The sequence below is a fragment of the Xyrauchen texanus genome, chromosome 35 (genome assembly GCF_025860055.1).
Source record: "Xyrauchen texanus isolate HMW12.3.18 chromosome 35, RBS_HiC_50CHRs, whole genome shotgun sequence".
NCBI lineage: Eukaryota > Metazoa > Chordata > Actinopteri > Cypriniformes > Catostomidae > Xyrauchen > Xyrauchen texanus.
Window position 1 is genome coordinate 19,130,925 of NC_068310.1, and position 22,191 is coordinate 19,153,115.

The 22,191-nt window shown below is 39.3% G+C and overlaps 1 protein-coding gene across 1 annotated transcript in view; it reads left to right on the forward strand.

Moving 5' to 3' along the window:
• Positions 1-21,709, forward strand: part of LOC127628859 (collagen alpha-1(XX) chain-like) — a 33,661-nt gene extending 11,952 nt beyond the window's left edge. Inside the window, exons 10-42 of the mRNA XM_052105805.1 lie at positions 1,966-2,124; positions 2,262-2,431; positions 3,000-3,129; positions 3,215-3,360; positions 3,461-3,590; positions 4,417-4,556; positions 4,712-4,838; positions 4,979-5,118; positions 7,131-7,263; positions 7,332-7,474; positions 8,673-8,802; positions 8,957-9,073; positions 9,199-9,345; positions 9,444-9,500; positions 10,615-10,653; positions 13,654-13,792; positions 13,894-14,036; positions 14,189-14,298; positions 14,416-14,574; positions 15,609-15,686; positions 15,896-15,982; positions 16,132-16,185; positions 16,979-17,074; positions 17,171-17,224; positions 17,630-17,683; positions 18,108-18,161; positions 18,249-18,320; positions 19,238-19,273; positions 19,370-19,436; positions 19,588-19,776; positions 19,922-19,999; positions 20,605-20,763; positions 20,866-21,709. Of these exons, the coding sequence (XP_051961765.1) occupies positions 1,966-2,124; positions 2,262-2,431; positions 3,000-3,129; positions 3,215-3,360; positions 3,461-3,590; positions 4,417-4,556; positions 4,712-4,838; positions 4,979-5,118; positions 7,131-7,263; positions 7,332-7,474; positions 8,673-8,802; positions 8,957-9,073; positions 9,199-9,345; positions 9,444-9,500; positions 10,615-10,653; positions 13,654-13,792; positions 13,894-14,036; positions 14,189-14,298; positions 14,416-14,574; positions 15,609-15,686; positions 15,896-15,982; positions 16,132-16,185; positions 16,979-17,074; positions 17,171-17,224; positions 17,630-17,683; positions 18,108-18,161; positions 18,249-18,320; positions 19,238-19,273; positions 19,370-19,436; positions 19,588-19,776; positions 19,922-19,999; positions 20,605-20,763; positions 20,866-20,894 (3,566 nt within the window). The 3' untranslated portion in view covers positions 20,895-21,709. The remainder of the gene's footprint in view (positions 1-1,965; positions 2,125-2,261; positions 2,432-2,999; positions 3,130-3,214; positions 3,361-3,460; positions 3,591-4,416; positions 4,557-4,711; positions 4,839-4,978; positions 5,119-7,130; positions 7,264-7,331; positions 7,475-8,672; positions 8,803-8,956; positions 9,074-9,198; positions 9,346-9,443; positions 9,501-10,614; positions 10,654-13,653; positions 13,793-13,893; positions 14,037-14,188; positions 14,299-14,415; positions 14,575-15,608; positions 15,687-15,895; positions 15,983-16,131; positions 16,186-16,978; positions 17,075-17,170; positions 17,225-17,629; positions 17,684-18,107; positions 18,162-18,248; positions 18,321-19,237; positions 19,274-19,369; positions 19,437-19,587; positions 19,777-19,921; positions 20,000-20,604; positions 20,764-20,865) is intronic.
• The last annotated feature ends 482 nt before the right edge of the window (positions 21,710-22,191 follow it).

Consider the following 22,191-nt stretch of genomic DNA (forward strand, 5'->3'; position numbering starts at 1 on the left):
CATTTTATTGTCATTTGTTTCATTTAATATTTAGTCCTTTCAGATGGAAGACATTTATACATATAAACAGTGGTGAAACACTTTCTTACGATGTGTTACATTCATACAAGCAGACAGAGAAGTAAGTTTGAAGTCTGGAGCAGAAGAAATAGAAATAAACCTGGTGTAAATTGTCAGCTTTACACTAAGCTAAAATGCAATTTTTACATGCACACGTTACCAGACACGATCATATCTTTTAATCAAGAAAATTCATGTTAGATAATTTTTTTTCTAGTAAAACATTTGATATTAGTGGGAAAATCGTATTCTTGATAATCATTTTTGTATTGTTTTCCTGTTAAAATATCTAAATCCTTAAAACAAAATCAATTTGATGCATCTTCTTTTAGAAACACGGCATAAGATATTTTGGTTTCTCAGAGAATGTATTTTTAACATGTGTGTTTTGTCTTACTGTACTGGCAGAGCTTTTATAGTCAAAACAAGTGAAAAAATCTGAAGAAAAGTGCTGAAGAAGTAATCCAAAGTATTTAGAATACGATACTGACCTTGAGTAATCTAACGAAAACGTCACACATGACATTTTACAGCACGTATTCTGTAATGGAATACATTTCAAATGTAATCTTACCAACCCTGACTGTACTGCAACTGTTATAAAATGTGAATTAATATCTTAAGGTGCACTCTAATTTTTTCCCAATTAAAAAAGTTGTACTCCTAAAGAAATGAATTGTAATTTTGATAAAATCATGCAATGTATAAAATCATGACCACTCACATGAGATGAGGACTCTAGTCATATTAGTAACCTTATAAAACTATTAATTTTTAACGATGCTGCATCCACACTAGATGTTATTGTTACGTCCCAAAAGAAGTCTTGGGGTATAAATGGATGCAACAAAGACTACAAGTTTAAAGAGCATTAGTCTGAGCCCTGCCACAGCACCACAATCAAACAAATTACTGCTAAGTAATAAGGACAAGGTATTACTAGCAAACAAGAAAAGGGAAGCAATGGCTTCAGGAGAGGGCAAGGCCAAAATGACAAACAAACCTAACTGTAGTAGTAAACCTCTTATCACCCTACAAAGAAAAGACACCACAATATTAATCTAGCTCCCTTCCTGGCCTCAAAACAGGAAAACACAGAGTACAACAAAAATGGCACCCACCTCCAGCTTCCAAATAAACACATGTAATACCGGTTAGACACTTACAACAGTCAAACAAAGATAGGGATACAATACCCAAAGTAGAACGTTAGGCAGTTATCGTGTTCACAACTAATTTATAATCTGTTACAACAAAGCTAGGCAGGACAAAGACAATGCTCTGGAGAAAGCTCTTGTGGCAACATTTTCTCTCTCTCTCTGGGCTGTTTCTTCTCCGCTTTTATGCTACTACTGCCTGGGCTGGTAAGTAGGCACAGCTGAAGACAATCAGCTACCTGAGATGGAGTAGGAGGAGCCAAAGGGAAAACAGAGAAAGAAACAGGAAAAAGCACACAAAAACACATTAAAGAAAACACATTTAAAACCAACCATTTGAATACGTCTCTGGACGTAACATTACTGTAAATCCAAGATGATGACACACAAAAAGTTACTTAGTGCACTTAATTTAACAAGTTAAATTAGACTGCCCTAAAAAATAGACCCCAGTTTGAAAACCACTGTGTTGATGTATGTACAATAAATCACAGAACGTGGATTGCATCCTGTCTCCTGCAAAGTACATCCACCTGCTGGACTGCTCAACAGGCCTATGACATACTGATAAAAAGTAGAGATGTTTTGTAGAGATGAATACTGTTTGATAATGATGAACACATGTGATTGCATGTTCTCTGTTGAAATTCAAATTGTATTTGCTGTACAGTTAGATATAACAAATGTTGTATCTTTATTTTAATGGGTTTTTTTTTCTTCTTTTTTAATCTTTTTCCACCCACTCCAGGTGTGAAAAATGCAGATGAGGCAGAGTTGAGACAGGTGGCGTCTGAGCCTCTGGAGCTAAATGTATATAATGTGAATGATTTTCCTCTGCTCAGTAAGCTGGTGGGAAGACTGGCTCGTATTGTCTGTGGCAAGATTGAAGACCGTATTAAAGCAAAGAGTATGTCAATCACACACACATTTATTGGTCTAATGAGCTGGCCTTCATAACACTGATTCAACACATTCCCACACAGTATTACTGTTTACAAGCATTATAACAAAAATGTGTGTTTGTTTGTGTCTTTGGTGGAGAAGGAATGGAGCATCCCACTCAAGACCCAGTCCTGTCCTACCCGAGCCCAACTGATCTGCAGTACGTAGGACTAAGTTCAAGAGAGGTGCGTCTGCGTTGGACCGCCCCCAGTAGAGCTCCCCAGCAGTACAGAGTGGTGTACCACACTGCTGAAGGACAGAGTTTGAAGGAGGTGATGTACTGTTACATGCCTGAAGGCTGTTCTCTTGTAAATATTTCAAAAGCTCTAATCGCTTGAGTGAGGTTTGAAATGGCTGTAATTTATTGTCACTTTGGAATGTTACTGTAAAAGCACAGGGAATGAGAGAGGAATTGCTTGAATGATTGTTGATGCCATCTACTGTACAATTACTCTGCTGGAATTGGTAATGCTTTGGTTAGATACACATCACTATTATTATTGCTTATCCTTTAAAGAATTGTTCACCCAAAACAATAATCCTTTCATCATATTCTCACCCTCATGGCATCTCAAATTCGTATAACTTTCTTTCTTCTGCACAACACAACTTAATATATTCTGAGGGATGTTTGAGGTGTCTTTGGCCATACAATACAGTTTGAAGGATTTAAAGGCAGCATACAGGTAATCCATATGACTAGAGTAGTTGAATCCATGTCTTCTGAAGTGAAATGATCACTTTTGGGTGAGAAAAAGACAAAAGAATTCACTATAAATCTTGCTTATTACTGTTTATATAACTTAAGTGACTTATTTTATGCTCATGTTTTGCTCTCAGGTGGTGGTGAATGGAACAGACTCAACAGCACTGCTGACAGGACTGTCCTCACAGACACAGTATCATATATCCATCTTCCCTGTACATGAAAATAATGTGGGCTCTGCTCTTAGAGGCACCTTTACTACATGTGAGTCTCAGCAGTGAAAGTTCACAAAATTCATGAATATAAATTCTATATACATCACAAAAACCCTCTCCTCTCCTCCTTGAAGTGCCATTGGCCATGCCCGAGGCTCTAGAGGTAACTGCCTCCTCCCCCAGCAGTCTGCGGGTGCGCTGGCAGCCAGCTGCAGGAGCCACGCAGTACATGGCCTTGTACTCAGCACTCACTGATGGAGAGCCTGATGATGCCAGAGAGGTCAGTTTGGATTCATGTCCCAAGTAGCTTAGTACCTGTACTAAAGTGCCCTGTCTCTAATCACAATAGTTTGAAACATTTCCTGTGTTTGTTGTGGCAGGTGAAGTTCGGACCTGCTCAGACGGACGTAGAGTTTGTGGATCTGATGCCATCCACAGATTATTCAGTCACACTTTATGCACTTTATGATGAGGACCCGAGTGATCCAGTCACAGCCATCAGCACAACCTGTAAATACTTTACATTTTTAGAAGTATTTCCCAGCTCTTTAGGTTCATACGATGTAAGTGAATGGGTGCCAACATTTTGGCAAAATAAAAGTTATCCAAACAAGTATGGTGGTTAAATTCATATCTTCAGAAGCGATATGATAGGTGTGGGTGAGAAACAGATCACATTCACATTCTTCTTCTGTTTTTGGTGATTCACATCCTTCTTGCATATCGCCCCCTAATGGGCAGGAAGGAGAATTTAAAAACAAAAATGACTTAAATATTGACCTATTTCTCACCCACACCTATTACATTGTGTCTGAACACATGGATATAACCACTCGAGTGAAATGGATTACTTTTATGCTGCATTTATGTGGATTTTGGAGTTTAAAAATGTTGGTCACCATTCACTTGCATTGTGAGGACCTACAGAACTGAAATATTCTTCTAAATATCTTCTAAATATAAGTCATACACATCAGAAATGGCATGAGGGTTAGTAAATCATGAGACAGTTTTCTTTTTTGGGTGAACTATCTCTAAGTATCATAATGTAAAAATAAAAACCCATATGGCTATGTTTACATTAACCATCAAATTACTACATTAACGTATTGTGGCAGGGCAGAGGGCGGGGCCAGGTCGTGATCCTACACGCCCGGTACTGTATTAGGCTAATCAAGCCTCCCGAGAGGGATAAAGGTCGACTGCAGAGGATCGTGCGGGAGAGATAGTTGAAAAAAAAGACAACTCAAACACAGCCACAACAAATCTAACAGTATCCATCTACCTCTAAATCCTTTGCTCATTCCCACACGTCTTTAATCTTTCTCGCTTTCAGTCCCATTGCCGTCTCCTCTCAGCTTGCAGTTTCCCATGATCAGTCACAGCACTCTGAGGATAACATGGGTCCCTGGAGCGGTCGATGTTCCCTCCCACCGCATCATCTACAGCACCAATCATGGCAGTGATGTCAAGAAGGTGAGCAGATCAAGGACATCTCTCTCTCTCTCATTATATTCTTGATGATCTGCCTGAACAGCTTTGAGCTATGCAGACAGACCTTGCTTTCTTGTCTCTGGTTGGTAATAAAAGTGCATCTTGCTATGTCATACTCATTCTCTCCTACTTTTCAGGTGGAGGTCAAGGGTGTGAACACAGTGTTACTGCAGAATCTGTCTTCACTCTCCAGATATCTGGTGTCAGTGCAGTCACTCTTTGACAAGGGCCTGTCCACTCCTGTCACAGCCAATGTCACTACCTGTAAGTTACATACAAATCTTTTTGTGACTTAATTTTTTACATACCAATACCAATTTTGAGGATATCTGCTCATTCAACTTTTTGTTCTTCCATTTCTTCAACCCAAATGCACATTTACATCCATCTATCTTATCTTTCAGTGAAGGTGCCGGCTCCCTCAGATCTGAGAGTCACTAACTTCTCTGGCAGTGACATAACAGTGCGATGGGAAGCCGCGGCGGATGACGTGGTCTCTTATCTCATCAAGTGGATCTCCCTCAGTGGAGGAGATCTCAGGCAGGTTAGCTCCAACTCTCAGTGCTTCATACATTGCTTCTATGCTATTCGTTCTGTCAGAAATAAGATGACCAGATGAATGTGTGATCAATTTAATTACAAACAGGGTTTCCACAATCATACAGTGTAAAAATTAAAAGACACTCAAGACACTATTTGGGGTTCCTCATCTGCCACACCTCAGCTGAACTATGACCAGGTCTAACGGTGGGTGCTAGATTTTCCTTGTGTCTCCCAGAAACTTCTGACACCCCTACCCAGTGTCAGAAATGAACTTTTCCAAAAGGGGCCAATAATTGCCTTGGATTTGATTTTCAGGGGCTATTTTTTTTTTTCCTGAGGGCTTTTTTCTGAAAATATACTGTCCTTATTTTATTGAAATACTTAAATTGAATTAATCTGTAAGTTCTAAAATTGAGAACACATTACCTCCTACACATAAATTAAATCAACATCAAATCATATTTTAGAGAGAATATTAAGAACTGTATTATATGTTATAAATTTATATGTTATAAATAAAAACAGAAAATATAATTGTTAGGGCATTTTCTGCCCCCACATTTTGAATTTAAGGGGCATTTTTGTCACTTTTGGTGGCACTTTTGTCCCGAGCCTCCCTTAATTTCTAACCCTGCCCCCATCCCAAACGGATGGCAAAACGGGAGAACCAATTGCCCACCATAATGGTCAAAATGCCCCCTGGAGACACTCAAATATAATTTATGTCCTCAAGGAATTTTAAGATACAGTATAGTTCAAGAGCTTCAAATTTGAGCTTCAAAACCACTGACAGTCCAGAGTGACTCCAGAGTGTTCTGCCAGTGTGGCAACTGAAATGCCTCAAATTGTGTCTTGAGTATCTTTTCATTTTTACAGTGTGGAAAACCAGCATATTTAAAAATGGATTATAAAAAAATTAACAATAGATTTCCAGCCTTGGAAAATTCACAGAACGAATAAATGTTCAAATGTACCGTAATTTCCGGACTATAAGCCGCAACTTTTTTCCCACGCTTTGAACCTCGCGGCTTATACAATGACGCGGCTAACATATGGATTTTTCCCGCTTTCAAATGTTTTATATATAAAAACATTCTGTGACGTGCTCAGTTTTTTGGCGGCGTGAAGCTTTCATTAGACCAATGAAATTGCCGAACGGGTTAAGGTCAAAACAACTTTTTTTGTTTACTGTTTAGATTAAATCGAGCGCGCTCAAACTTCCCATCATTCTGATTACGGTAGTAGCCTAATTTTGTCACCATCACCATGGCAAAGACATGGAGAAACGCATATGATGCTGCTTTCAAGTTGAAGGCGATTGATCTGGCTGCTGCACGGGAGCTTGGTCTTAATGAGTCGATGATAAGACGTTGGAAACAGCAGCGTGATGAATTGACTCAGTGCAAAAAGACAACTAAATCTGAGGCTATTCAACTCCGACACCGAAGGAGATGACTTCAGTGGTTTCAGTGCACAAGACGAGGAAGATAGTGACCAATGACTTTCTTGGTAGGCTACTGTTTACTGCAAATGTTTTATTACAAGCCGTGTGTGGCAGCGGGGGCGTGGTCAAGCGCCCGTCCGGGAGAGAAAAGCTGTAAGGGCGCTTACACCTGCGCTAAATTATGTCTAACACCGATGTCTAATTTCAAGTGCCCTGCTTCACGTGTCCTTCTTGGGAAAACTGTCACACGGGCACCAGTGTGACAGTTTTCAGCAGGGCACTTGACGTTCCAGGTAAGGCTTTTAATGGCCACAGCAATGTTTACAATCAATTTTATAAAGTTTCTCAATTCTTCTATGCGCCAACACTAGACTGACGTGTGTCACTCTCTCAGCTCTGTGGCTGCTGCCTTTTTATGCCGCTCTCCCCATGCTTACTGAAATTAGACACGGTGTTAGACATAATTTAGCTCAGGTGTAAGCGCATACTGTACATTTGGAAAAATCACCGCAGGTTATTGGTTGAAAGGTATGGGAACAATTGTGAGCTAATGTATGGATGCATTCCAGCTGAAAGTCGATGGAGAGAGTGAGGGAGCCATCTTGGAAGGGGTTGAGGAAGATAAAGAATATCAGATCTCACTGTCGGCACTATATGCTGATGGGGCTCAGAGTGAGGCTGTGGCAATACGATACAGCACCTGTGAGTATACACGCTTACACAAAGTAAGAATAAACATGCAAGCATTTGAAGTGTTTTTGTTGTTTTAGTATCAGGAGGTGGTCCCAGCAGTTTATCTATCTCAGAGGAGACAGCAGTTAGTATGTTGGTCAACTGGATTCATCCCAATGCCCACGTGCAGCAGTACCGTGTGTCCTACACTCCCCTCACTGGAGACAGGAGGGAGAACACAGTGAGTGCTTGATAAGTCAAACGTCACTAAAGAACTTGTGCAAGTCTTATTTAGATGAATCAAGTGAGTAAAATATGACAATATTTCAACGTTTTGAATCACAAAGCCTACACTAAATATAAAGAATAAAGAACACTTACTTGTGTTTTACTTCTTAAAATACCTCCCAAAATGCCTGCATTAAAAAAATATAAATACTCCAGCCATTTATCTGCATCTGATTTGCATTTCATTCATAGTAATCACCCCTGGTTGATCACTTTCAAGCGTGAAATGCCTCGAACGCAACCGCAAATTCGCTGACATTCCCCTGACATTTTCGAAAAGAAAAAACGAATTCAGCGGGCAAGCTAATCTGGGGTAGGGAACAGGGTATTGGCAGGGAAACAGCAGAAAATACACCTCCTCACCATCTCTGCATTTGCTACTTCAACTGATGGCAGGGTTGTGTACATGGCAGGCTCTTGAAGAGGAGGGGATAAAACTTAATAAAAACGTTTGACTTTTAGTTTAACTGCTGAGCGGTCTTACATCACCAGAGAAGTGTCAGTCATCACTTTTATTAACTATTATGAAGTCAAACCAAAACATATATGCAATGATGAATCATTCACAAAAAGACCAGTAACATGCATTAAGAAAATATAAAGGTAAATTTGATATTATGCTAACTTTAAGGAGGGACCCCAGCCATGTCTAGGGACTTGGGCATGCACTTCCTTGACTTGGACCAATAGTAACCAACTAAACATAGCAACCAACCAGAACACCCAGGCAACCATACATCAAACGTTCTTTTAATGATTCAAAACACCTCAGCAACCGCATGGCAAGCACCACTCACAAAATATAAAGATCTTGGTTTTGTTTCCTTTTTGTAGTTGACCTCTAATGTTTGAATGGTTATGTGGTTTTGTCTCTGTCTACATGTCCTGTTGTATGGAAATATGTCATCAAGAGTGTGCCATCAAGGCAAATTCCTTGCATATATATATTCAACGCATGGCAAAATGTGTAATCCTAAAACATGGATGTACGGTCTTTAATTATTGGACACAATGACTGCAGTGCCTGTGAAAACGGAGTTCATCACAAAATCAAAGCTGATCTACTTCCCAATGCCACATCATTTGTTTATTGTGTTAGAAATATTATGTGGTGTCGTGTGTAATGTAGTCCTGTGGGGTGTTTGTAATAGGTGTCATTGCCAGGCAGTGAGAGGCGCATCCTGCTGCAGAATCTGCTGCCTGACACTCGTTACAGTGTGCTGGTCACTGCTGAGTACCGCAACAGGGAGGGCGGCAGTGCCTCAGCTCAGGGGAAGACCAGTGAGTCTCACAAACATACACGCACACACACACACACACACACACACACACACACACACACACACACACACACATAGACTTCAGTCAATAACTTAAATATTGGCAATGTCTTGTATTAACATCCCTATGTGTGCTGCTCTCTTTGCTCAACCAGCTAGTCTGCGGGTCAGCAGTGTGAGTGTGGTTCGGTCTGATCACTCCAGTATCTGTGTGTCCTGGAGGCCTGTAGTTGCGGTCAGCAGTTATCGCATAGTCATCCAGGCCCTCAGAGGTACCAGAACTGCTCAGCTCAGACATGTGGCATCAAATAGTCAAAGTCAAATCATTAAGCTATTAGTGTTGAAAAGGCAGTTAGTTTTGGGTTATCCATCTCTTTTTCTGTATGTGTGGTCTCAGATAAACACACAAAGGAGGAGATAGTGAATTCTACTAGCAGCAGTCACTGTTTCTTAGAACTGCAGCCTGAAACAGTGTATCGCATCAGTGTGTATTCCCGTCTGGGAACAGTAGAGGGTTCCGCAGTCACAATCCTTCACCCCACAGGTTAGAATCCTGATCATTCTGAGTGAAACATATTACAATCCAAAAAGCTATTGTTGTTTTGGTTTGCTCAATTGTAATACCATGTAACTGTCTCAAAGCAACCGCTCCAGTGAGAATTCAGGTTCCTCCTCGACTGCATCCCATACAAAACGAAGGTAAGATTAGCAGTTAAAGGAATAGTTCACCCAAAAATGTTAATGATCTTATCTTTTACTCACCCTTATGCCATTCCAGATGTGTATGACTTTTTCTCTTCTGCTGAACACAAATGAACATTTCAATTCTGGTCCATACAATGCAAGTGAATGGGTGCCTAATTTTGAAGCTCCAAAAATCACATAAATCAGCATAAAAGTAATCCATAAGACTCCAGCGGTTAAATCAATGTCTTTAGAAGCAAAATGATCGGTGTGGGTGAGAAACAGATCAGTATTTAAGTCCTTTTTGTTTTTACTATAAATTCACCTCCCTGCTCAATCAATCTCCACTTTAACCTTTACGTTCTTTTGTTTTGGTGATTCACATTCTTCATGAATATCGCCTCCTACTAGGAAGGGAGACAAATTTCTTGCAAAAAAGGACTTAAATATTGATCTGTTTTTAGCCCACACCTATCATATCACTTTTGAAAATATGGATTAAAACACTGCAGTCTTATGGATTACTTTTAATGTTGCCTTTGTGATTTTTGGAGCGTCCAAATTTTGGCACCCATTCACTTGCATTGTATGGACCTACAGAGCTGAAATATTCTTCTAAAAATCTTAATTTGTGTTATGCAGAAGAAATAAAGTCATACACATCTGGAATGGCATGAGGTTGAGTAAATGATGAGAGAAATGTCATTTTTGGGTGAACAACCTTTAAGGCCTATTACCAAACAACTTCCGAGTGATTGTTTTTGATTCTGTGAGTGTGTGTGTGGGGTTTTTTTTTTTTTTTTTTTCTCTACACCCAGTGATATAAACTGGTCAACCCATAAGATATAAACTTTGGGTCACATTTCCGTAACCACTGCAGCTTTGGAAATAATTTTGTTTGTACAGATGCTACAAAAGCTGTTGTGTGAACTTGGTTTTCAATCAGACTGCTGAATATATATTTAATTCTTGGTTGACTAGACCATTTGCCTGCAAATTAATTTAGTCTGCTTTACTGTTACACTTGGTGTTTACAGGCCTTTACACTACTTTACACTACGTCAAGTCAAGTGGTACTTATTATAGAACTGCAGCTCTTTAAGCATAACATGCTTTTTATCTTTCTCAGTGTGTCCTGAGATGACAGTCAGAAATCACATAGTTAAAGGTAAGGTCACATACTGACAAATGAGTCTTTCTTGGCAATTGTGCAACTTTTACATAACACATATACTGTACATACTGTAGAAAGCAAATATATAGAAACAACCAAGCATTGGTGGAGCCATGTGTGGGCATGAGTGGGCCAAAACCCACCATTGGGGATTCAGGCTCACCCAATTATTGTCTTATGCCCATATTCACAATATCATATGAATGAAAAGCAACTAGTGACAGCTTAAATATGTTACACTGAAAAAAATTAATTTGGATGATAAAAATATTTTCTCAAAACTCCTAAGACTCTTTATTTACCCCATCCATTTAAAAAAAAAGTTATTTCAAAATATCATATAATTGAATTTATTGCTATACATTTTTATGCCGCAACTTGGGAAATGGTCACATATGTATGAAGGTAGCTCCATATACTGTACGTTTTCTCTTCCTCTGAAATTGATTCCTTTATGCTATTTCACTCTTTCAATGAGTTGGCATCATCTTTCTGGCACTTTTATCAGAATAGATTGGTGATGCAGAAAAGTCATTTTATTGACAGTAAACCATCGCAGAGACGTAGTGACAATCCTAGTCGCGATTTCTCAGAGTAGGCAAGGGGAGGCACTGCCTCAAAAATTTGGGGGTGAAAAATAAATGACATGTACATAAATAGAACAAATGAAATATATGAAATGTGAGCTCAAACAATGTGTACAGTAGTCATATTTCTAAAGACACTATGTAAAATAGTGACACCCAGCAGGTGAAGTTTCAGAGGGAGGCAGCCTCTATCAATCCTCCCTTCAGCTCACTGCAATATTTGAGCTCCTTAAAGCATGGCATGAATCAAAACTATTGTGCCCACCTCTCATGCTCTCGTCCTCACAGTGGAAGATTGCTATGAATGGGACAAACTGATGGAAGTGCAGAATTTATTTGCACATAAAAGAACTACTGTAACTGACACGGACAACAGCACTTTTGGTCATGTCCAAATCAAAAGGACCTTAAAATGACTTGAAATCTGAAATGGTATGTGAGTGACATGCTTTTAGTGAGCACTCACTCTTAAAGTTTCAGATCCGTTCCATCACAAACCCAGTGTTTACAAAGTAGATGACTGATGATCCAAAAATAAGATGACTATAAAAATAATAGGCAAACAGATGAAATATGCAGTTCATGAAATATGCTTGTTGCTGTTAGGGTTGTGCCGATGGACGATGATCATCGTCCATCGTGATGGCTGACCAACATCACGATGTAGAGCCACCATCGTGATGCCACGCCCCCTTTTGCGAGTCTTGCTAGTGTGACTCACTAATCCTAGTCTCTTCTGTAGTTAACCTAAAAACTTTGCAGGGATTGCTCTGTAAATTAAATTGAGAATATAACTAATGCATATATGCTATTTTAAATACTGTATAATATATGCCAGAGGCGTGACGTGTTAGTCTGTGAAAATACCCGTGTCAGGCAGGCTACACAAATATTGATCTTGACATTGTTAGCTGCTTGTCTTTTTTTTTTACATGTCACTGTACATTTAGATTAAAATATTTTGTTGTAGGCTACAAGAAAATAGCCTTTATTAATTAATTATTAGTAGTTGTAGTGTCTCAGAAAATCTTGCTCATTGTCACATAGCTCTTGTATACACCTGAAGCAGCAGTTTAAGATAAACCCAGACCAGCGAATGTCAAATAACTTTTGTCTGGTTAATACGTTTAAAAAAAAAATTTCCTCGGCCATAAATCCATAATGTCAAATCAAATGAAAGAAACAAGGTGAATATGAATAACACAAATTTATTAAAACATAGAAGAACAACAAATAAAACAAGAAAACGGGAACAACACTCAGACCGATACTCGGCATTAACATTTCACTTATAATTAGCAGCACAATTAACTTCAGCACAGGCTACAAAATAAATTATGTTATTGAAATATTGTAAAGTGGTCATATGAACTACAAAATCGAATAGCTCCGCAACGGATGGCGAAAAATGCGTAAAGAAGTCTAATAACTTTCACCATAGACCATGTTTAAATTTTGATGTTTCTGGCCAGAAATGCCAACATATTCACTTTATCTGGTTTTAATAAGCTGCGGATTGGAGTAACTACACTACCCGCTGTGCTGAAGACCCGCTCTGATGGAGTACTGGTAGCACATATGCACAGATATTTCCGTGCTAATCTTGCCATGAACGGAAACCTTTTGTCGTTCGTTTTCCACCAAGTCAGCGGTCCTCTTCCCCATCAATGGCCATTTCCTGCAGGTACATGGTCATTTCTGCCTCGACCTTTTGCTCATCAGTGAGTAAAACAACGAAATTATAGCTTTTAAGTGGAAAATAGTATTTGTGTAAAGAGATATATTAAAATAAAGTGCACAACTCTTAAGTGAAAGCTAAAAAAAAAATGCTTCACGTGTCGTGCAACCTACTGATAAAGCGCCGACGAGTCATTAGTTGGGTTAGTAAAATAACGAAATTATAATTTTTCATTTAATTTTTTAAAATTATATGAAATTATATAACCCCGCCCCACCGATATCATCGTCCATCGCGATTGTTTTACTGTCAACATCGTCAACTGCCAATTTAGGGGACATCGCCTAACCCCAGTTGCTGTATTCATGTAGGTATTGTTTTTGAGGCAATTGGTAAATAATCATTATGAAGCAATGCATACACTTGATGAGTCTTTAAAGCTATTTAAATGTCAACTGGAACTGAAATTTGACTTTATATTGGACTTATATTGCTGAGATGGTAATCTGCCTCATTTCAAAAGTCCGCCACTGGACAATACCCATTTCCTTCATTTTCATCCATCTAAAGACACGCCAGCAAACATCATGATTTCTCGTGGCCCACCCACCTAAATGTTTTGGCTATGCCACTTCAACCAAGGTTAATTTATACAGCCTTTTTTAAAAGTGCTTGAAAAACGTACTGTATATAAACCTAAATGTGCACGCATGTACACGTGTTCTCTAGGCTTCAACATGATGGAAGCATTTGGTCTAACTCAGAGAGCTCATTCATCTATTGAGGGTGTAGTAGCCGAGCCTTTCATCTTCAGTATCTTGCCCAGTTACACCCTTTACAGAGACGTACAACTGACCCAGAGCACAGGGTGAGAAATGCAAACACATGCATACACTTGCACATATTAGTCCACTTACACCCTTCAATTACTGCTCACACCCAGCCTTGTTTATGTGTCCCTCTGTTAAGTTTCATCCACCCAGCTGGGTTTTCTCCAGAACATACCATCAGCATTGTCTTCAGGCTTCTGCAGGACTCACCAAGGGAGCCATTCGCCCTCTGGCAGCTCACAGACAATGACTTCCAACCTAAGATGGGGCTTGTGCTGGACCGTGAGTGCCTCTGGTGGATGCTAAAAATAGTGCTTTGACTTAATTTTTGTAGTTAAAATCAAGAGGTTTGAATCATTTGCTGACTTTGACTCTAATGTGCATGATTGCCTAGTCACGTTCATGAGATGTAGTTTTCTGTGTTCTGTTTGTAGATGAGAAGAAAGTGCTGCTGTACTTCAGTCTGGACTACAGAGGAGAGATACAGCAGCTGACCTTTGACCAGCCACAAGTCCATTCTATCTTCTACGGCAGCTTTCATAAGGTTTGCTGGAGAGAGTACTTTAAGTGACAGGAAAAGATAATGTCTTGTATTTAAGATTTGACAAGTAAACTTTGTGCCTCTAATTCTTCTAATCTCTGAATCCGATGTGTTTGGCAGATTCATTTATCTGTCAGTCAGGTGAGCGTATCACTCTCTGTAGATTGCCAGCGAGTTGGTGAGAGACCTGCACGTCCCTTGGGAACTTTGCCAACTGATGGCTTTGAGATGCTGGGCAAGCTAGTTAGGACTAGAGGGCCACACAGTGGATCTGCAGCTGTGAGTCTGATTTCCATACAATAACTGTTCACTCCACATTATATACAGTATGATAAATGTCAGTCCCTTCATGTTCACCCAGTGGTGCCCTACTGTAGCAAAGTAAGCACAGGTCATACTAATTATGGACATGGTCCATTAAGTTATATTTAGCCATAACCTAAACCTAACAAAATTTTTTTGTGAAATGCTTTGCTAAAAACAAAGTGTGATTGTGCTATCTTTCTTTATGTATATTTATACTCTTACCTTGTTTTATATTCTGTGTCTCACTGTAATGTTCTGTATGCAGTTGTTCTCCTTCACCAAAATAAATTATGTACATGAGCACACTTGGCAATAAAGCTCATTCTGATTCTCTCATCATTTACTCATCCTCATGCCATACCAGATGTGTATGACTTTCCATGTGTAGAGCACAAACATTGATTTTTAGATGAATATCTCAGCTCTGTAGGTTCATACAATTTAGGTGAATTTAAGCTCCAAAATCCACGTAAGGGCAACATTAAAGTACTCTAGATGACTCTAAATCCATATCTTCTGAAGTGATATAATAGGTGTGGGTAATGGGTCAATATTTAAGCCTTTTTTCCTTCACTTTCATTTTCTCCTGTTTTTGGTGATTCACATTCTTTGTGCAAAACGCAACCTAGTGGGCAGGGAGGTGAATTTATGATAAAACAATGACTTAAATATTGTTCTGTTTCTCACCCACAACTATCATATAATGTCTGAACACATGGATTAAACCACTGGAGTCAAATTGATTACTTTTATGCTCCTTTTTGTGGATTTTGGAGCTTTACTATTATGGCACTATGATCTACAGAGCTGAAATATTTCTATACAAATATTCAGTTGTGTTTTGCTGAAGAAAGTAAATCCTACACATCTGTGATAGCATGAGGGTGAGTTTAATATTTGTCATTTTGGGGTGAACTATCCCTTTAAGTGTCAAAATATTGTACTTTTGGAGGCACTGTACAATGCAGTTGTTCAGTTTGTCAAAGCCATATTGTGTTTTTCCAAAGTTTCAGCTGCAGTCGTTTGAGATTGTGTGCAACACTACCTGGGCTTCAGAAGATACCTGCTGTGATGTTCCTGCACAGGTAAATGAGAAACACACTCCTCTCATTAATTCAGGTGTAAATCAATTTCAATCTATCCATCCTGTGCTATACTGACATGAGGTAGACAATTACTTAGGCTGAGTTGACATCTCAACATGTCCATACATGGATGTGGCTTACTTTATATAGTCAAAAAAGGATAGTAGTAGTAGTACATGTAAATAAAGAGTGTCACTCTCTGTCCTCAGAGAGACGAGGAGAGCTGTCCAGCACCTCCATATGCATGCACCTGTACCACCAACATCCCTGGAGCAGCTGGAGATAATGGTCCACCTGTAAGTCTACAGCCCTTATATACTACATTTTAAAACTGACATAAAAATTTGAATCTTTTAAAATCATAGTTAATACATCAATGTGATTCCACTTCCAAATGTTGCTGACATTATCAGTGCTATGAACTGACCAAAATGCTTTTTTTCAGGGAAAACCTGGCCTTCGTGGGGAAAAGGGAGAAAAAGGAGAGCTGGGGCAAAAGGTAGGTCAACTCATTACCCGGTGGTTATAAAAAGTCACAACCAGGCCTGGACTGGGAAGATAAATTGGACTGGGATTTTACATAGCAATTGGCCCAAAAGAGTGTGTGTGTGTGTGTGTGTGTGTGTGTGTGTGTGTGTGTGTGTGTGTGTGGTGGGGGGGGTGGATTCGTTGTTTTTCCCTGCATATCGCGGCGCCGTTTTGTGGTCTGTTCTGCATAACGTGAGGGCTCATTATAGCTTATCGCGGCAGACCTAACGGCCCGCTCGGTTCTCCCGATGAACAGTCAACCCCTGATCAGCCCCAAAGTGCATCAGCCCACCAGGAAAATGCCCGGTATGCCAGATTACCAGTCCAGCCCTGGTCACCACCATTGCAACTTATGGAGGGAGCCTCTGTGATTTAAACCTACAGTCTTTGGGTTACTGTAAAGGGATTCATGGAAAGGAGGATGCAAGAACTGGCTTGACAATATAAACTATTTTAATTATGAACTTAACAAAAAGACAACACACAAAGGTGTCGGACAGCTGCCCGTGAATCTCTCTCTCTCTCTCTCTCTGTCCCACTGCAGTCTCCAGTCGGCCATTATCCCTCTCTGAGGCTTGATTAGACTGATTAGGGGCTGGGTGTGTGGAATCACGACCCATCCCTGCCATCCACCCTGTCACAGTTACCACCTAGATCTTTACCACTAAGCCATACCACCCCACTTTTCATAGTACTGATTCTGATTGTCATATACAAATACATCTCATCAAAGTGTTCCTCTCTCTTCTCTGCCTCCTATACAGGGTGAGATGGGTCCTCCAGGCAAGACAGGCCCTGAGGGCAGCTTTGGCACCATTGGATCCGCTGGTCCACGGGGAATAACAGTAATGGGAAAAGTGGTATGCCAACACCTTTTTTTATAGAGACAGTATAACAAATATAATCAATAATGCATTTGGGACAGATTATAAAAACTCTCTTTTGTTTCTGTAAAGGGTCCACCAGGAGCCAGAGGGGAAAAAGGAGATATTGGAAGGCCTGGTAGTCAGGTAATCTTTAGAGTCAAACTTCTACGTCTTTAATCATTACCCAGCTCCACTGTTATACAGTACCTGGTCAAATATGTAGTTAGTGGTGCTTGCTAAGGCTATTAATTTTGCTCATTTTTCTAAACTCCTAACTCTTAATATTAAACTTTGGCACGTAACTTGTCCCACATTGTTTGTTTCACGGACATGATGAATTAGCAACCACCTAGTAGTGCTTTAGCAACCATCCAGAACACCTTGGCAACCACACAGCAACACTCACACAGAAAACCTTAGCAACTGCATGACAAGGATCCACAAAACAAGAATCATGTTTAGCATGGGCAAGCTACAATGTAAAAATTTAGTATTTCCTGCTATCTAATTTTGTGTGCATTACACTCTTCACTCATTGTGTGGCTGCAGGGTTTACCAGGGCCTCCTGGTCAAAAAGGTGAAGAGGGCATTCCTGGTCCTAAGGCAAGTCTCTGTGTGGCTCTGGGCATCACTTAAGAGCAGGGGTGGGGAACCTTTTTCCCATTAAGGGCCACTCAAGGATTTAAAAAATTATTCACAGGCCATACATGTGCTTGCAATTTCTGATTGTGGGTTGAAATTAACGTACGAATTACATTACTTGCTCATGCACCAAGAAAAAAACACTAATAACTATTATACAATATTGTGCGTTGTTATCATTTAAAATTGTTTTAAATCATTGTTTTAATTGTATTTTTTTTCTTTTCAAATTATTACTCAAATGACCTTGCCGGCCAGGTAAAATGGTCTCACAGGCCTTATACGGCCCCCAGGCTTGACATTCCCCACCCATATTTTATGCTGTACTGTACCAAATGAAATGTTCAGTTTATCATTTATCTTTCTGTCCACAAATCTTTCACAGGGCACCAGAGGAGTAGAAGGTAACATGGGACCCCCAGGAATTACTGGCCCGAGAGTAAGACAGCTTTACCTAAATGTATTAAAGGCATATCTGTTATACTTTTTTGTTGTATTCTTTTTTTACTCTGTGTTCCATTTATAGGGTTTTCAGGGTATGCCCGGCCATCCAGGACCATTGGGAGAGCGAGGGCCACTTGGTCCTCTAGGACCCACAGTGAGTAAATCCCCCCCATGCATCTGTTTAAAGGGATAGTTCACTCAAAAATTAAATGCCATCATTTACTCACCCTCATGCCGTTCCAAACCTGTATGACTTTGTTTCTTCTGTGGAACTTCAAATAATACATTTTAGCATGATGTCTGAGTTGCTCACTTCCATACAACAAAAGTGGATGGTGACCAGGGGCTGTCAATCTCCTAAAGCAGAATGTTTGTAATCCAATACGACTTCTACACTATATTCCAAGTCTTCTGAAGCCATACAATAACATTTTGTGAGGAACAGACCAAAATGTAAGAAATTTAAGAAACTGAAAATCTTGCCTTGACAATCGTGCTTGACAGCTGTGGTCACCATTTACTTTCATTGTATGGAAAAGAGCAGCTTGGACATTCTACTATAAATAACTCCTTGGGTGTTCCATGGAAGAATGTAATATGGGTTTGGAATGACATGAGGTTGACTAAATGATGACAGAATTACATTTTTTAAACTGTACTCATGTTGCTCTCCAATCCACCCAATCTTACTAAAAGTGCTATTACTGACAGACAGGATGGTAAATATGAGCACAAGGTGGTAATCAGGGTCAGAAATTAATGAGAGCTTGGGGCAAAAATGCCACGGAAAAATAAAATCCTCTAAATTAATGAATATTTTGTTGTATCAATGTTTCTGTTTTGTTGTATCATCTGATTAATTTTATTCTAGGCTTAGTTAAATATATTATCATGCAAAATATGAGTTGATGTTGATTTAATTACTAAAAAATGAAACTACTGGTAATTACTTACTAAGATTGAAAATGTATTTTAATGAATTGGGTAACTTTCAGACACTAGTTGTGATGTTTAGTAGATGTTCCATATTAGATTGTTTAATACATGTAAAAAAAAAAACTCCTTTTGCAGGGGCTTCCAGGAAGTAAGGGTGAGAGGGGAGAGAAGGTTGGTTTGAAAGCCTTTTAGTAGATGAAAGTTACATGCATGCCATTTGAGAACTTTAGCATGTTATTTTACATTTTTAATGGTTCCTTTTCTTAGGGAGAGCCACAGTCTCTTGCCATAATCTTCCAGCTTGTTACACAGGCCTGTGAAAAGCTTGTGCACAGTATGTAGTATATTCTCCCCATTCTATTCTTTCCATGTCCATTTTCATTCAATCTTAGTATGGTAATTTAATAGCAGCTTTAATTGAAATCTTGGCCTGAGTAACTGCATTTCTACTGTAACTATATAGCTGATAATATGTTGTTTTCTAGATGAGGTGCTGAAGTTGGATACATTTCTGAATGAGATAAATCGGAAGCCAGTGCCCATCCAGGAACCAGTAGCTCCTCCAGGAGAGCCAGGTATACCTGGGGGAAGGGGCACACCAGGACCACGTGGACCTCAGGGGCGACAAGGAAGCAGAGGGGAGTCTGGGAAACCTGGATACCCTGGTGAACAGGGTAAGATGTAACTTTTTTCATATCTGTTGCGATGCAATTTGCTAGACAGATCTGATATGTCTGGTTGACAATAGTCACATTAACTTTTAATTTCAAATTCTGCATTGTACTGTCCTTTGAGTGTAATTCTATGGTTAACTTACAGGACGCAGCGGTATGCCTGGTGAAAAGGGGTCTCCAGGAGCCAATATGCTGGGACCACAAGGAATAAAGGGATTTGCAGGTATTGAAATATACTTGTGGATCCAGAAAGGGGTCAGATCACAGGCTGTCTGTTTTGTGTGGGGTCCGGTATAGTTGGTGCTGCACCATCCTTCAAGAACTGAAACTGGTTTTAATACTGGGAGACAGAAATGGCACACATATTGGCAGACATTCCCCATATCTTAACCTTACTGATAGTTAAATATCAACTAGAGAAAAAGCATCATCATCTTATGGTTCATTTTTTTTACTGCACCATGACTGGGCAAGTCAAGTTCCTGAATTTAGAATAGGCATTGTTGAAGTAAATGTGGATGTTAAAGTGTAAATGAAAAATGAAATTTGGGTTTTTAACGTCTGAAATCCAGCTGTTTTGGAATAAACTATTTTGTCACCTTTGTTTCAATAGATGTTCTTTTTGGGGAAAGAACCTTTTCATTTCTGACAGTTACAGTATATTCACATTGAATATCAAACTCTTTTATTACAAAAGATATAAAGATATGCATGAAATATTTAATGCAATATTTAAATATAAATAAACATTATTTAAAAACCCAAATAATGTAAGTCATTTTAATAGTAAACTGTTAAGTGCAGCACTATTTGTTTGTACTTCATCAGGACCTCCAGGTGAAACCAGAAGAGGGGAACCAGGCCCCAAAGGAGAAGATGGTAAATCAGGACCTCCTGGTATACCAGGAGGTCTGGGGCAACAAGGAGAAATTGGCCCTCCTGGTGTTTGTGACAGCAGTGGATGTTATCGAGGAGACCCTGCTGTGGGTAAATTCACAATTGCTTTTCATTTTTACAGTCATGCAAAAATGTATAAACTCCTGTTTGAACTGTGGGTGAAATAACTTCTGATGTTTTATCATTTTACAGAGGATCCATACCTTGGATACCAGCCTTGATTTGCAAAGTTTGTAAAATGTTACTTGGTGTTACTTCATTGCTACAGAATCATCTCCCTCTCCACAATCTGTGAAAAGACATTGTGGGAAGTAACAGATAAAGCGATTCTGCCAAAGGTTAACTTTCAATGAGCCGGTTTATGGACTCTATTGACTCTCTAATTTTCTCTAAGCGATAGCTGATCTCAGTTCCCAACACGCATACCGAGATCACCAAAGCACTGATCATCCCTGACCCCTGTCTACACTGTCCCAGTATTCAACCTGATCTGCTGCTACAAGACAACGGCAGATTCTTGTGTGGAACTGATTTTGTGCTGCACTGATGTTCTGTTTGAAAGCTGAGGAGGACACACACACACACACACACACACACACACACACACACACACACACACACACACACACAAAACACTCACTCTCATTTTTTTAGAGGTAGACGTTTCCAGATGAGGAACTAGTGTGTTACTGAATGATAGCTAAAATCTGCACTAAGACTTTTTCCAAAAATGTTATGTATTTTATTGTATTTAATGCACTATGTGTTTTAACTGTATATTGTTGAAGGCATATTCATTTCAATACTTTTCATTCCAGTATCTTGATCTCTAATTTCTGATTTTTGTTCCAAGTATTTTTTTAATTAAGCAATATTTTGCAATAGCAATACATGTTAATATGAAATACACTGTGATATTGTATTATTTGACTTTTCTACTGTGGCAGGGCAGAGGGCGGGGCCAGGTCATGATCATACACACTCGGTCCCTTATCAGGCTAATGTCCGTAAACGATCTCTCTCTCGTCTTTATAACTCTCAGAGGCTTAATTAGCCTGATAAGGGACTGGGTGTGTATGATCATGACCCGGCCCCGCCCTCCGCCCTGCCACATCTACATCTACATCTACATATTATGCAGATATACTGTCTATTATGGCAAGCCAAATTGAGTTTTGTTCATTCACAGATTTGAAATGTTTAAATCAACAATACAATTTTTACTAGTTAAAATGCTAATTCGTGATATCAGGAAAGTAATTAGAATTTGTGGAAATGCTAATTTGTGATATCAGTAATTACTTGTGCACTAGTAAAAACAATAATTCTTCTATTAAAATGACATCACTTGCAGAAATACTCATTCTACATATCGTCACCTTCCTAAAATAATGTCCTACGTCATTTTTTCAGGTTTTTCAGAAATTTTATCAGAGGTGGCCAGCATCATGAGATGATTTAGGCAAAAAAAAAAAAAAAACATTTTTGTCAAAAAATAACTTAGGACATTATTTTAGG